This window comes from Onychostoma macrolepis, chromosome 16, assembly GCF_012432095.1.
Source record: "Onychostoma macrolepis isolate SWU-2019 chromosome 16, ASM1243209v1, whole genome shotgun sequence".
In the NCBI taxonomy this organism is placed as follows: domain Eukaryota; kingdom Metazoa; phylum Chordata; class Actinopteri; order Cypriniformes; family Cyprinidae; genus Onychostoma; species Onychostoma macrolepis.
Window position 1 is genome coordinate 11,653,617 of NC_081170.1, and position 14,216 is coordinate 11,667,832.

At 37.3% G+C, this 14,216-nt stretch overlaps 2 protein-coding genes across 3 annotated transcripts; both read right to left on the reverse strand.

The window, feature by feature from the left end:
• Positions 1–943: 943 nt before the first annotated feature.
• On the reverse strand, positions 944–7,860 carry paqr7b (progestin and adipoQ receptor family member VII, b). Of its 2 annotated transcripts, none has more exons than XM_058748035.1 (2): positions 7,783–7,860; positions 944–5,641 (listed from the first exon to the last, which is right to left on the reverse strand). In XM_058748035.1, exon 2 carries the CDS (start codon positions 5,603–5,605, stop codon positions 4,541–4,543), a length of 1,065 nt encoding a protein of 354 aa, XP_058604018.1. In that variant the 5' UTR covers positions 5,606–5,641; positions 7,783–7,860; the 3' UTR covers positions 944–4,540. The 2 variants fall into 2 exon arrangements, with proteins under 2 accessions (XP_058604018.1, XP_058604017.1); XM_058748034.1 differs by having other exon boundaries at positions 7,670–7,850.
• Positions 7,861–8,708: 848 nt separating this feature from the next.
• On the reverse strand, positions 8,709–12,481 carry stmn1b (stathmin 1b). The gene is made up of 5 exons (XM_058748251.1): positions 12,369–12,481; positions 10,638–10,683; positions 10,330–10,502; positions 10,064–10,255; positions 8,709–9,971 (listed from the first exon to the last, which is right to left on the reverse strand). The coding sequence occupies exons 2-5, from the start codon at positions 10,651–10,653 to the stop codon at positions 9,906–9,908; spliced, it is 447 nt and encodes a 148-aa protein (XP_058604234.1). The 5' UTR covers positions 10,654–10,683; positions 12,369–12,481; the 3' UTR covers positions 8,709–9,905.
• Between the last annotated feature and the right edge of the window lie 1,735 nt (positions 12,482–14,216).

Genomic DNA, 14,216 nt, shown 5'->3' on the forward strand with positions numbered 1-14,216 from the left:
CGAAGTTTCAAACTGTCATAGCACTGTACAAATCTTTAATCAAATGGACCAAAATAAATAAATACTTCAGTGAACTATAACTATATGGCCTGGTTTCACAGACAGGGCTTGGACTAAAACAGGATTAGGCCATTTAAGTAATTTTTTTATAAATGTGCCTTAGAAAAAACATTACCAGTGTGCATTTTGAGACAAAACAAAGGCACTAATATATTTTAAGTCAGTCAGTCAGCGCAAGTTTTTTTTTTTTTTTTGTTCAGTTGAAACAGCTTAGACTTACATTTTAGTCTAGGCTTAAGCCTTGTCTGTGAAACCGGGGGTATAACTTTTTCTGGAATATGGTTATTTGTAGGAAAAAGTCAATTGTGTTGTGTAAACTTGTTAAATAATGCTGTTTAGTTAGAATTAGAATTAGAATTTAAAAAAATAAATATTAATAGGCTCAGCATTGTAGAGTGATGTCTATCAATTAGAAAATTAGATAAAATATCATAATTGGCATATATGCCATCCTAAAAGGTATGGATTTATTGCATTCAAAGGAATAAGCTTATATTAGACAGACTAATAGATTGTGTAAATTCACTGCAAATTCATATGCAGACACACACACACACACACACACACACACACACACACACACAAAGCTAAAATTCTGTCAGTGTTTGTTTACTCACCGTCATGCCGTTCCAAGTGAATGAAGAGAGAATTTTCATTTTTGGGTGAACTAGCCTTTGAAGTGATCCGACATGTTGTTTTATCACTTCATTTGACGCTGTGACAGTTGCTGCAGCGGTGCATTGAATGGATTACAATAGCTTTATTGTTCACAATAACAGATTGTTACTCGCTTGTTAATGTGTGCATGCATCAAACTGATGTTTTGTTACTCTATACATTGTTTTACCTTTTTTGTCTAGACAGGAAACACAACGACGTGAAGTGGAAGGTGGGACTTACAGTTGTTTATTCACTTAAATACCATAGTACATCAACACAGTCATTTCCACACACAACGGTATAGTTTAGGTTATCACCAGTCTTTATTGTTGCTGTTCTGCACTGCAGCAGAACATGAGTGTTAGATCAGCTCCGTGCAAGGGTTCGTGGTTGAGTACAGTCAAAAAAAAAAATGTTCAAGTGCTGAACAAAAATCAAGAGGTTCTCAAGTAACTTTCTGAGCAGTCCTTCCTCTTTAAGTGCAATACAAAAAGAAACACAATTGTTAAAACAAACTCTAAACATGATCGTGTTTAAAATAGAAAAGATTCTGTAAGTGTCTCCGAGGTGAGTAGATTAGTACAGAATTTGAGAAAGAGACACTTCACAGTTTAGCAGAATTCCACTTGAGCATTACGGGAATTGAGGCTTTAGGTCAAATCCCGGTGGTGCCAGGATATGACCTCGTTTGTTGTCTTTCTCAGTGAAATCAGCTCTTGGCAGCCTCCTGTTCACTATCTACTATGTGATTTTAAATGGTCTGTTCATTTCTTAAACTGTGGTACAGCAGTTAAAACAACATATTCTGTTAATAGTTTACTTTTAATATCTATAGTATGTAATTAATATTATAATCAATATGGTCTTTCATTAAATAAAGCGATCATTTTCTGGTATATTTGCCTTGTAAATCATCATAATGAGCCAACTGACAACATTTCAATCACTTCATCGGTTCTAGTCTTTGATGACATCATCAATCTGTGACATCATTATTGTCTGCTGGTGCTGATAAAACTGGAGGGCCATTCATATAGAACGCGTTTTTACATTCCATGCTAAATACACGCTACATCTTGCGTCTTTTGCGGCATCTTGCGCATAATACAACATTCTAAATGCACAGCGCTCAAGTTAAGTTTAACTTTTAAAAAATGCCACTCTAGACCTTACTCTTTGTTTTATTCCACTGCCCTGCATCATTTCCAAACATAAAAACATGTTTGCACAGAATGCGTTTTCGCAATCCACTGTGCTACTTTCCCGTTATTGTTCTATGTAAACATGCGCTAGACATGAGCGCCACATGCAAATGTTAAGTCCAACTTAAAAGTCTCTAGACCTTGCTCTTGTTTCCATGTCACTGCCCGGTGTCTCGTGATTTTGAACGGAGGGAAAAAAATGTGTTCTGTTTTCCACTGTATTGTTTTTCATTCAGTTTCTTTATAAACGTGATAAATGGGCATCTTTGACCATTTTACTTGAGTCGTTTGTAGCATTTTACACAACACAGCATTTTAAAAATGCAGTGCTAAAATAAATTAAGCTTAAAAAAAAAAGTATCTCTAGTCCTTGAATTTTTTTTCCCCCATTCCATTATCAAGCGTCTTGCATTTTGAAACGCAAAAACGCGTTCTGCGTGAACAGCCCCTTTTTCCTCTCCATGTGTTCCTGGTTGCAAAAATAAATGCTGGTCACCGTTTATCATGACTTCGCTTATTTGCTACTTCTCAAACGGCTCATACCACAGCAACAATTTGTTTTTCTGAGACTGGATCATAAACCAGCCTTTGTGCTACATCGCGCAGACGCTTTCCTGGTTAATGCAACAATAGCCTAGTGATATTCAATATATTCATCTCAAGGGAATATGAATCACTTCAATGGGAAAATAAGTCATCCTTCCACCTTCAATCTGATGGATATGTGTTGGTTTATGAACAAGGGCTAAGACAAGGGGAGCTACACAATTCATGATACAAGAGCTAGATGCATTTCACGGTCATTAAAAGGCCAGACAGTTTCAGGAACCTTCATATCCTTTCTCATCAGTAGCCATCTCACAGAGCTATACACAAACATTCAAAAATGCACACACACACACACTCACACACACAACAAGCACCTGTATGCATACTCACACAATGGACGCATGCATGTAGTCAGGCACATCAGAATATATATTTAACACATTAGTTTTGATGCTCAGACTGTTCTTGTAAATAAAGTGCTGAACTTCTATTAGAAAAATCCACATATGCACAGAACACACAAAGGCATTCATATCAGGGTATGAGTAAAGGTAAAGGCCATAGTTATAGCCCTTGCATACAAAAGGAGCATCTTCATGACAAACGGAGACATCATAGCTGTAATGGACATAATTCATTGTTTCTCAAAAGCCTCTTTGGCTGGGATAGTTCACCCAAAAATGAACATTCTGCTGTTATTTATAAAAAATATTTTTGGATTAAAATTAAATGAAGGAAAAGTTATTTTGAACCCCAGTGACTTTCATAGTATGGGCAACAGTAAGATCAATCTTCAAAATGTCATTCAGATTTGGAAAACATGAAAATGAGTGAATAATGGGTTTTCATTTTTGAATGAACTTTCCCTTTAAAATTTTCCAAACAAAGAGTGTTGATGGCATGGAGCAAATTTCTAATAACTTTGAAGCATAGAGAACACGCAGAGTTCTCATTTTTGTCAAATTATAATCTGCCAAGCTACATCTGAAATCCTTCAATCTGACTATATTGCAATCCAGTGATATCACATCCTGCCTACTGTCCTTTTCATAACATCCGGTATTTCAGCACTCTTCAGAGGCTACACATCAAAAAGGGAAGTGTGCACTGGCAGTGCAAAACCAATCGATTGCATTCGCAAGTAATCATAAACTAACATCAATGTGGCACTGGACGGGTCGAACACACTGTAAGGCAAGTCAGTAGTCAATTTGACACTAATTTGCATTGGTTTACTGAGGTAATAGTAGCCAAAACAGAAAATTGTTGTCTAAAAAGCACTGCAGAGTGGGGAATTTGATCGGATTCATTAAAAAAATTGTTTATTAATCAGTCATCTCTCAGTAAGGTATTCCTTGTGAAGTTTGCAATATTTTAGTCATGATTTAAAACACCTGTGAATTTAAGTCCATCTGAGCTCCACATTTTGCTAATTGCACTGGTCTGATGGCATGGGAACTTTATTAACTGACATTTTACTTGCTGTGAGCATCCCTGTAATTCAAACCACGGGCACATGGTGCTAGCAAGCAACACCAAGGTCATGGGTTCAATTCCCAGGGAACGCAGGACAAAAAGTGTATTTAGTGTACTAAGTCTGCTAAATGTGCAAATGCCATATGAGTAACATACTTAAGAGCTGTACACTGCACCAAAATGAGGTTGGATTTAGAGGCACAATGCAAATATGAACATTTCCAATGATCCAATCTAACTAAACTATCCTGTATGCAAACTAAACTGTCAGCAAAAATGCTGACATCCCTTCACAGATCTCATGTTAACCAGGTTAAATAGGTTGTAATGGCACTCGTCAAACAGATCAGCACCTTTCAGCAGGTAATCCATTGTTTTAGAGCCATTCTTCATATGTGATGCGGTTTTAAAGCACGTCACCAGTTTGGTAAACAGAAAGCAGTTGGTTCAAAATGCATTGGCAGGCCACAAAAAAAACAAAAATGACAAATATAAGATGCACTGAACAATAACAAAAAGGTCCTTCATTGTTAGTTGCTTCAATTGTTGTAGACCAGTGCAATCCTTCCTACGTGTGCAAGCAAGGTCCCTGCCTACTCCTGCTTCTCCTCTAGATACGCCTTCACCCGTTTGCGCACATAGAACGCAGTGAGTGCGCTGCAACACGCTGTGAAGATAAAAAGAGCCACTGCATCGTGAGCCAAGTCTCCATGGAGACTTTCATAGAGAGGACTCCTCTCGCTATAATCCAGTCGCACGGCTTCGATCTGCACTAGAGTGCAGAGCACAAGGAACACGTGGAAGATCTGATGGCCCTGCCCGATGAAGTCGCAACGTCCCGGGAGCCAGCGCTCAGGATGAGGGTACGAGAAGAAGTAGGCGCTGATTAAAAAGAAGATGACCTGGTAGCAGTGGTACACCACCGCCTGGTCAGCACAGCCTTGTTCGGAGCTGTAGCATTTATAGATGCGATGGAGCACCGGGCTGATGTCTAAACAATAGGCCAGGCCCGAGGGAACCACTTGGAATAGCTTGTGAACGAATTTGGGCAAGCTTGGGCTGGCGTACTTGCCATAGCAGCAGCCCGTACAGGACAGCCAGGCCAGGAAGGCCGCGGCTGGCAAGAAAAAACTTCGCACTTGAGCGTGCCATTCTTGTTCGATCACGTAATAGAAGTGGGCCAGGGCGCTGCCATATTGGTAGACGGCTACGCCAACGTAGTCCAAAAAATAAAAGGTGTAGTGGGAGAGCTCAGACTTGGCCGAGAGCAGGTGGGCAAGCGCGCTGCAGCCCAGGTAGGTGAAGGCTGCTAGGAGCAGGATGAACATCGGCTGGGCGTGAGGGTCTCGCAGGAAGTCCACGGTTTCTGACAGCTCCTGAAATTTGACTAAGATAATGAGGGAGGCCAGCAGGTGTGTCCACACATTTACAGACTCATTATGCCTCTGGAACAGAGTGAGGAAGTAGTAGCGCCAGTTCTGGTCAGGCGGCCTGTAGCCCGTGAATATGTGCGACTCACGGAAAACCCACGGCACATCGCTCACCATCACAGTACAAGGCAGTTTAGGGAAGGCTGACTCCAGGAAACGGGGGATTTGGCGAAGCTGCTGTGCATTGATGAACAGCCGCCCAATCTGCTCCATCACAACCGTCGCCATGGTAAGGAATAATTAAGCAGCAGTCTACTGTGAGATCTGTTTGGGAAAAAGTATTCAACAGTTAAATGTTACCCTTGCTTTATTAAGAAGGTTCACTTGGAGGGGGGGAGGGGGGGACAGTTTTAAATTCTCAATACTTTAATTTGTGTACCAATAGTGTGAATACATGCATTACACCTAAATCAGAAAAAAAAAACGCTGACCACTTTGACTTGCTAAGGCTAATTCAGCATAGCATTTTATGAACAGTCATGGCCAAAAATATCGGCACCCTTGGTAAATATGATCAAAGAAAGCTGTGAAAATAAATCTGCATTGTTAATCCTTTTGATCCTTTGATTTTTTTAATTCACAAAAATCTAACCTTTCATTGGATAAAAAGAATTTAAAATGTGGGGAAATATCATTATGAAATAAATGTTTTTCTCTAATAAATTCTTATTATCCAATGAAAGGTTAGATTTTTGTGAATTTTTGTAATAAATTTGAAAATAAAAAACAATTAACATATTTTTTCCAAGACCTAATGTTTTCCGGATATTATCGATGAATTCGTTTCATAAGATTCGTCCTTATTAATTCATGTGCACGAGGAGCTTTACGCAGAGAGCGTAATAATGAATAGCGTAATAACGAATTAACAATGCAGATTAATTTTCACAGCCTTCTTTGATCATATTTGCCAATATTTTTGGCCATGACTGTGTGTGTGTGTGTGTGTGTGTGTATGTACCAAAGTTAAAGATCGATTGACTCACAATATAGAACTTTGACTTTGTGTTGACTTTGACACAGTAATTTTGTTTGGGGCAAAACTAAAAAAAAAAAAAAGAAAGAATAAAATGTAATTAAATACTTTTTCTTTAAATAAATTTATTTAAATGAATATTACATTTGTTTTTACTCAATAATATTGCATTTCTTTTGGGCCATCCCAGTTTTAAACATCAAATAATTAACATTTTTATAGTTTAAGATTTAAAGTATGAGCTGCCAGATAGTGGAACTAAAAATAAATACAAAAAATGTAAAAAAATAAAAAAAAAAAAACCTTTGCAATAAATCATAAAGGCATTGTAAGACATTTCCAAAACATTTTAATGTGAATTTCAACAAAGAAACAAAAAAAAATTAACACCTGGGACATGACAGTGCCAGAAGTGGCAGAATCCTTATAATTTTTAAAGGTACGAGTCTTAAAAACGTTTTAAATTGTGTATTTTAAAATCGTGGCATACATTTTATTGGCTTATTTTCATGCTTAATGAATGCAAACGCCACAATCTAATAGAAATTAATACATTTATACGAATTTATACAAATTTATACAAATTAATACGCGTTAATAAATATCGGGAAAAAAATATAAGGATCCTGAAAACCTAATTTTATGAAAAACATGGTATGAATGTATTGCTAAACCTAATAAAAAAAAATGGTTTATTAAATTAAGGTAACGTGATGTAAAACGGGGCGTTTCTTCTTGGACAATGAATAGACATCACCGCTTACGTAACATCAGCTCTCTGCGTAAAGCTCCTCGTGCACATGAATTAATAAGGACGAATCTTATGAAACGAATTAATCGATAATATCCGGAAATCATTAGGTCATGGAAAAAATACGTTAATTGTTTTTTATTTTCAAATTTATTAAAACGACAAGATAGCAGGAAAACGCTATGGACGATTTTGGTGGTGGCATCCCAAAAGACAGACCCTTCCCACACCCTCAAGCTGTTTCTCTCGTAAAATCTCGAAAAAGAAACATGAGCTGCCGGAAGCGCAACAATGAAATGTCTTACTAAATTCAACGTCTAACGTTACAGGTGCAAGCAACAACCCAAAACATTTTCTTTCTTTCCTCTTGTACTGTGCGTTTTACCAAATGTCGATCATCTATCTTGGGTTATACTGGTTATTAATTCTCCCCGTTAACGCACCGCACAAAGGCTATGTCTGTTCTTGAAAACATTATCTAAAAGCATATACAGTGCATATGGGGATTTAATTTTTTACCTTTCATCTTGCCTTAAACGTATAATCGGTAAATGAGCTGGTTTACCTTTTAAGAGGATAATCCCCTCAGTCAGTGAACTGCATTTAACCGCGCCTTCATATGCGTCTTCAGGAAACGTAATTAAACAAAGAAAATTTCATTATGGAAAAAAATATTACGTGAAAATTTCTTGAGCGGGAGAGGCTCCTGTCAGCTCCCTGCAGTACCGCTGTCAAATGGCCGTAATCTAAAGTTTCCTGATGGACAGGTAGACTGTCCAATCAGAAAAGCCTAAGAGGATTGTCCCCGCCCCCGTCCAGAGTAACTCGCCAATAGGAAACGTCCTTTAAGGTGGCGACACCCTGTAAAATGTGTGTGCTGTGAAATGTGAAACTACCCTCTTCTTTTTAATACCGCCTACATGCCCTCTTTAATAAAAGACGAGGTGAGAGCCAATGTGGTATAAAACAGAAAAAATAAGATATATATTATTGCCCATATGTGTGCAGTAGCTGATTTACCCTACATTCAGCGTTAACAGAGCACAGATTTGGGGGAAAAAAATTAACTTTTTTTTATTGTGTCAGTCGTTTGAATCAGGAGCACAGAAAAACAATTGCAATTAATTGAATTTAAAGGTTATTTGAATGTACACATTGTTTAATATGTGGTGGTCACATAGTGAGTGTACTGTTGTTCATTTCTTATACTGAACTATGTGACAGCTTATCTCATCTCCCACACATGCACTCTGCTGACAATGTGTCCTTGTCAAACTCGGTGTTAACAGTGCAAACAAAGGTCTACATTGTGAATTTAGACACAGGAAGGCAAAATATTATTTTGTCAGATAACTAATAATAGTATATTCCCATGCACTTTGCAGACTTGTACCAATATAAAGTTGTCAGAGAGAAAATATTTTAAGAATTCCTGTTGTACTTGTCCTTTCGGTGTAATTGTTTTTCATATTGATAGGCTTCTTCAGCTATAATACTGATGTGTGATTGAATGATTCAGACTGGGTCATAACAATGTATGGGTGCTTTGAAGGTCATTTTGACATTTGAACATTTTGCCCCTACCTACAACACAGACAAGCACATGATTTCATTTTTATTTTATTCAGTTAAAAAAACATTTATTCACACAACATATTACTGGTCATGATCAATTTTTTGGATGCATGTAATTGCTTCTACTAAGGGAATTCAGAATTTGGAAATAAGGTATAATTCATTTTAGAAAAGATTGATGCACTATTTCTGAACACATAATAATGTGACAGCATGTGGACAACAAGCCATTCATCACTGCAGAGCTGTTTACAATTGCCATAAATTTTCATGCACTACCTCTGTTTTGGCAACAAAGGATAAATCAGTAATAGTTGTCTTTATGTCAACATTAGGATTTTTTTTTTTTTTTCTGAAATCATTTTAAGACAAATGTTCAAAAAAGCCTTTTCTAATACCTGTTAGACAAACTCAAAACCACTAGATGCCAGTATAGTTCAAGTACAGTCTCAAGCAACAGATTTTATTTATTTATTTCCCGTTTTTTTTAGTTCTCAAACCTTTGCAAGTACTTATTGAAATGCATTGATTTTTTTTATTAGTGCATACTGAGTATGAATTACTATAAAAGTATGATCTAGTAAAGGAAATGTGTGTGGATAATGGAATGTTAATTTTTCACACTAGGAATCTCATGCAGATTATAAAGAGTACATCAAAAAAGTGTCCAAAAAGATCTAATTATTATTCTGGCAAAATGTATTTTCCATATACAATTACAGAAACTGCCATTTATTTATAAATTTTAAGAAGGTATTTTACTCCACATTACACTCTGGCTGACTGACAGATCAACAAAGAGGCAGTGGCAAAACTGGTACAATAACAAACAACTGTGCAACTTTATTAAGCTCATAGGATGGCAGTACTGACATACAAGGGAACAGGTGGACTTGCACAATGCAGTATACCAAGTATATATTAGACCTATGCATAACACAGTCATGCTTCCCTATCAGTAAAACACTGCTCATTTTAAACGCTATAGAGCTGCAACTGGACAAATCTACAGGTTAGAGGGGATGGTGAAAGACAGAACTGAATACACATAAACTGATGAAATGTTGTGCACCAGCTTTTCCCAAAAACCCCTTAATAAAAAAGTGGCAAGTACATGGATCCAAACACGGAAAACTGGCCATTTAATGGAACAAAAAATAAATCTTTGGATACATTAAAAAACCCAATACTATACCCTAAATGAAAAGCAAAATGAGAGAGGAAACTTAGTTTTCACCCTCTGCCCCATCTTTTGTTTCTTTGTTCTTTCGTACCTCTTCAAGTTTCTTGTCCTAAAATAAAGAAAAATACATCAATTAACATAATGGAAATTCAACAGGACTGAAACTTTACAATGTAACCTATAATGCATCTACACACAAACCTTCTCTTTGAATTTCTCATTCATAGCTGCCATGCGTGCTGTGCGGTTTTCTTTGTTGGCTTCCATTTTCTGGTTAAGTTTCTCCTCTGCCATCTTGCTGAAGTTGTTGTTCTCCTCCATTGCTTTCTGAAGGACTTCCTTCTCATGCTCTCGTTTCTCAGCTAAGTGCTTCAGGACCTCTGCCTCATGGTTCTAATTTGAGAAGGTAAACAAATGAGGAACAGAATGCACAATCACCATGCAATTGATTCCTAAAGACCACTTACCTTGCGTCGCTCCTCTGCCGCATCCAGTTTTTTCTGGATCTCGTCCAGAGATACCTCCTTCTTCTTGGGGGTGGAAAGTGGGAATTCTCCCTTGGCATCTGGAGCCGAAGGACTCAGGATGACCTCAAAAGCCTGTCCTGAGGCACGCTTGTCCAGTTCCTTAACCTGAATGTCTGTGATCGATACGCCATTGTATTTAATAACCCATGCTTGCTTTCCTTTGCAGAATGATTTCATTCAAATTACGTTATAGCCAAGCATACTGATTTCGAGATTGGAGTTTAGCTGAGCTTATTTTCCCGTCTTACCTCCAGAGGACGCCATTGCACTTCCAACCTCGACGGTTTTACACACCTGCCAAATGAATGCATACAATAATATCAGAAAAATGCACACGTTTTGCTACTAACGTTGAGGCAAATTATGCTTACACAATCTTTTCTTTTAACCATCTGCCCCTCCCCACATATTAAAACAAACATCAGCTATACAACAGCTTTTCTATCAATGAAAAAAAAAAACATTAAGGTAGCTAGCTATTCATGAAAAATCCTTAAGTGGAGTATGTCCCTACTGTGGTATATACAAGAAATAATATATACACCTAATAAATGTATCTAAAATACACTACTTAAGGGAGTGGCGTCGCCACAATAGTCACGCATAATTTACTAACTAAATGATATTATGGGAAAGAAATGAGCTGTTAAAAATGCAAAAATTACTTCCTATTAAATAGCAATATATCCTTTATGCTGAAAGCCAAGAAAAGGACGAGTCGCTGCCAGCACAGCAAGCACTGGATCCATCTATTCAGACGTGCTGTCATCATCATCTAATTAAACGATAATAGTTCAATTAAATATATACTACAGGATGCACACTCGGGTGAAATGTAGAGAAAACAAATCAGCATCTCTTTTTGTAATGTAATGAGATCCAACTGGGCACCGAGAGAGTAAAACAAAGGGGATATTGTGTAAGAAACGAACAAAGGCAGGCTAATCCGTTGAAGTGATTCGTCAAATATTAAGTATTAGACAAACTTGTCATCTTAAATATGACCTGACAAAAAATCATCACTCGATGGCTGAAAATAAACATCCAGCCCTTGTGTCTATCCGATGGGATGCAGGATCTCAACTGGAGACAATAGATGGCCGAGATACACCCTGAACCCCTATTGTAACAGCCCTCAAAAATCCATAATACCACAAACTATACTGTATTACGTATCAACAAGACCCTAATAATGTTCAAGAAACATGCAAATATGGAATGCAACGTTTGCAAATAGTGGTATTGATGTATCAACCGTTTCCAACAAACCAGATCACACCCTAATCTCTCATTTCACACCAGACACAACTGCCCTGCACTGCCCATTGTACACAATAATCGCAGTGTTGACATGCAAAATGCACAGTTCTGCATGTCTCCTAACCGATGTTATTGATAGATTCGAAGGTAAATAATATTATTTGACAGCACAGTTGGTGAATGCACACATAACGAAGACAAAAGGCGTCGAGACCATTTGATCACCTGTCACTGTTTTGTGGGCTATATAATGAGATTGTTGTTAAGATTTTAGGTAAAACAGAAAACTGTTCAAGTCTGTGGCTAACAATAGAATTGATTTTGCACTAGCAAAACGGCAAAATCAACCAGCAAAGCTCAACTAAACGATAGTCAGTTGGCTAATGTTGAGATCGACCGTTTGCACAATTCCCTCCCTATTCAACGACGATAACGTTAAACACAAATCCTTAATGGTCGCGCAACGACGAGCAGTTAGATAGCTCTGCGTGCTGCTATTTTTAAATGATTTACTTATTTAGCATACAGAATATTCCTGATGCCCTTGTCTATTATCTACATCCCCTCCCCAAAAAGGGAGGTAAATAAGGGTGTGACTGAAATTAAAATCGCAATCATTTGAATTTTTATACGTTAGATGCCTTCTCTTCCTGTCACGTCAGACACGGTTGAGATGTATTGCAAAAATATTAATTTTTGACAATAAAAAACCCACCCACCTTTAGTTGCAGTGGAAATCAGAGCTGGAGTTGACCGCGCGCAGATTCCTCTCTGCCTCAGCATCAACCGTTCGCGCAAAAGAGGACCAAATTGTATTACGTCATATTTGGATGTGACCAATGATCGTCGAGTAGAGAATCCTGGGATATGTAGTACGCTATAATTTCGATGGAAAATCTCTTATTTACTTTTAAATTATTTGCATAATATATGAATGCATTCACATTAGGTGTATACAGTGCTTGTTTCTCAAAATAAATTGAGTCATAAATTATAAATGGACAGTTATTAAACAATTAATTTCTTTTTAACTATTATTTCAGACGCAATTTGTATAGTTTTTTTTTTATTTTTTTTTTTTTTATTGAACATAACCATTTTTATTATTTCCACTAACCACTGAACCATGCATACAGAATTGTGGGCTATCATAGCAAAATATACATTAAAACTGACCAGATATACAGTATACACATAGGCTACTACTATAGTTTAGAATACAATGAAAGCTTAATTTAGAGTAGTAAAATTTGGCAGCTTGTGACCAGGAAATTCATTTTTCTTTAAGATAAGGCTGTAATGGAACAAGCGAGTCCTGACCTCACCCTTATTGTTAGTCATCTCACAACAAGTAGACTAGTAACAGCCTAATAAATTTGTAGAACAAAGCAGCGACATGTCTGTGACCTGCTTTACAAACTGTTTTCAGAGCAAAGCAATATGGCAATTAACAGTTCACTTGGCATTCGTGATTGTTTTGCTTCTGTTCTTCCAATGCCTCAATGAATCCTCTGTCAGTGCATGAACTTTAGCTAAATGGCAGAGCTGATAGTCTCAGCACTGCGTTTCAAGCTGACTGGTTTTTACTGCTGGTGTTTGTTTCCGTGCCACTGAATGGTCTTATGGTCACTGCTTGAGAAAAGCAAATGTGGGAATCAGTTGTTTTGACTATTTTAATGCATTCATATTACACTGCATTCATTAATTTAGCAGATGCTCCTATCCAAAGTGACTTTCAAATGAGGAAAACACAACACTTACTGGCATGCATTTGCATTACATGAGATTATTTGATATTTTTTGCTCCTCGGTTAAATATCTCAATAATATTTTCCTTGTAGGCCTCATCTCTGTCCAAAAGTGCCTGTGTCATTCTCTGCCAGTCTCCTCCTGCCCCACCCAGGATCTCATTCATCCTGTTTGAGGGGGGAGACATTTTGTAAGCTGCCCAGGGGAAGGGGGAGCAGATGGTGCTTAGATGCCTCGCCCTGTCTAGGGTCTCTGGTGTCTTACACAAAGACACAAAGGGAGCTGAGAAACCCCCTGCCAAGGACATATTTTGGCTGTTATCACTGGGGGCAGAGGGTATCATAAAAGCTATTTTAAACAACATTTAAGTGAGTATAAATAAGTTGCAGGCCTTCCATAACTATAAGACATACTTGCTACACATGTTTCTTCCCACACATGTTGTTGACTGTTTGGAATTAATCAAAGAACTGTATATACTGTGCGTGTGAATGTGTATATATATATATATATATATATATATATATATATATATATATATATATATATATATATATATATATATATATATATATATATATATATATATATATATGTTTTGGGTGTGTGTGTGTGTGTGTGTGTGTGTGTGTATGTGTGTGTGTGTGTGTGTGTGTGTGTGTCTAAACTTTCTGACACCCAGTCAGACAATAGAGTATAAAAATATGCCAATACGTCCAAGCATTGATTTTCCTGTGTTATGTGTTGCCCTTATTATTAGTGGGCTAGACCCACTTATAACAGGCTGACTCTCGATCTGTCGATATGTTTTTAAAGCC

Excerpts from the sequence above, each read along its gene's own strand:
- stmn1b (XM_058748251.1), bottom strand. Across the intron at positions 10,256-10,329 it reads CGGCAGAGGAGCGACGCAAG|AACCATGAGGCAGAGGTCCT; the intron begins GTAAGTGGTCTT and ends TTCTCAAATTAG. Across the intron at positions 9,972-10,063 it reads ATGAGAAATTCAAAGAGAAG|GACAAGAAACTTGAAGAGGT; the intron begins GTTTGTGTGTAG and ends TCTTTATTTTAG.
- paqr7b (XM_058748035.1), bottom strand. The coding sequence starts at position 5,605 with ATGGCGACGGTTGTGATGGAGCAGATTGGGCGGCTGTTCATCAATGCA.